Genomic DNA, 1,350 nt, shown 5'->3' with positions numbered 1-1,350 from the left:
GAGTCTGCATCACAAAACTTACTAATAAATAATCCTTATCTTTCATTGAAAGTGAAAGTCATTCAGTCATGTCCAACTCTTTGCAATCCCATGGACTGTAGCCCTCCAGGCTCTTCTGTACATGGAATTTCCCAGGTAAGAATACTGGAGTGGGTAGCTGTTCCCTTCTCCAGGGGATCTTCCTAACCCAGGTCTCTCACATTACAGGTGGATTCTTTTTTTTTTTTTAATTTTTTTTTTTTTTTTTTTACTGTCTTAACCATTTTTTTTTTATTTTATTTATTTTTTTTTTCCAGTGGGTTTTGTCATACATTGATATGAATCAGCCATGGATTTACATGTATTCCCAATCCCGATCCCCCCTCCCACCTCCCTCTCCACCCGATTCCTCTGGGTCTTCCCAGTGCACCAGGCCCGAGCACTTGTCTCATGCATCCCATACAGGTGGATTCTTTACCGTCTGAGCCACGAGGGAAGCCCTATCTTCCATTAGTTTCCCCTAAATATTTACCTCCCCATGATTTACAGCCCCTAGAAGCCCAAACTGCTTTTCCTTTGTCTAGTCATTTCTCCTCAATGTATTGCCCCCTTTTTTTTGTTTGTTTATTATAATTTTATCCATTTATTTTTAATAAGGCTCAATTAGATGGAGAACAGAGATAAAATTGTTGTCACACATAAAAATATGAATTGAACTGCTTCTTTTTGGATGGGTCTTTAACATCGATTTGACCATATGGACAGTGTCTACAGGCTGAGCCGCAGCACTGGCCTCTCTGCAAGTGGGCCAGCTGGATTAACACCATGTAGCCAGTAGCTGGGTCCACGTAGTTTACCTGGCCAGCCGCGCAGGCGGCCGCGTGTAGCTCCTCCATCCTCCACTCTGCCACCGTTAACTCTTGGCTCGCCAGGTACCTGGCCGCTTCCTCCGGCCCGCCCTGTAAGTCGGGCCCAGGGCCACTGCCTTCTTCCCGCGCAGCCGAGCAGAGGGGGACGCAGCGCCGTCGGCAGGCTGCTCTGTCAGGGGGCGGCTGGGTGGTGGGCCGTGGACTCCCGAGCGTGAACGCCAGGACCCTCCAGGCCACCATGGCCGCCACCTCTGCCCTTTGTTAAAATGGCATATATGTTTGGTGTGACTTTGGGCAGCCTGTATGTTGACGCTCAGGGCTATGTTCCTGCGTTGCTGGAGAATTTGCGTGGTATGTCTTGCTCTAAACTCTCAAGCCTAGTCCCTGCTAGGCTTAGGTTTCTACTTCCTTTCTGTGAAGCTCCTATGTGCTTCTCCTGTTTATCTGTCTTTTGCCAGTTTAATTCACAGACCTCTGTTACTAAACCTAAGAGGGAAGATCA

General features: G+C 47.6%; 1 protein-coding gene across 1 annotated transcript; it reads right to left on the bottom strand.

Moving 5' to 3' along the window:
* Window positions 1-671: 671 nt before the first annotated feature.
* Window positions 672-1,088, bottom strand: LOC122435529 (uncharacterized protein C1orf53-like). Its single transcript, XM_043459722.1, has one exon. It carries the CDS (start codon window positions 1,086-1,088, stop codon window positions 672-674), a length of 417 nt encoding a protein of 138 aa, XP_043315657.1.
* Between the last annotated feature and the right edge of the window lie 262 nt (window positions 1,089-1,350).

The sequence above is a fragment of the Cervus canadensis genome, chromosome X, assembly GCF_019320065.1.
Source record: "Cervus canadensis isolate Bull #8, Minnesota chromosome X, ASM1932006v1, whole genome shotgun sequence".
Taxonomy (NCBI): Eukaryota; Metazoa; Chordata; class Mammalia; order Artiodactyla; family Cervidae; genus Cervus; species Cervus canadensis.
The sequence above is the reverse complement of the archived record's forward strand: the minus strand, read 5'-3'. Positions and strand labels throughout refer to the sequence as shown.

Coding starts and splice junctions, on each gene's coding strand:
- LOC122435529 (XM_043459722.1), bottom strand. CDS start 1,088: ATGGTGGCCTGGAGGGTCCTGGCGTTCACGCTCGGGAGTCCACGGCCC.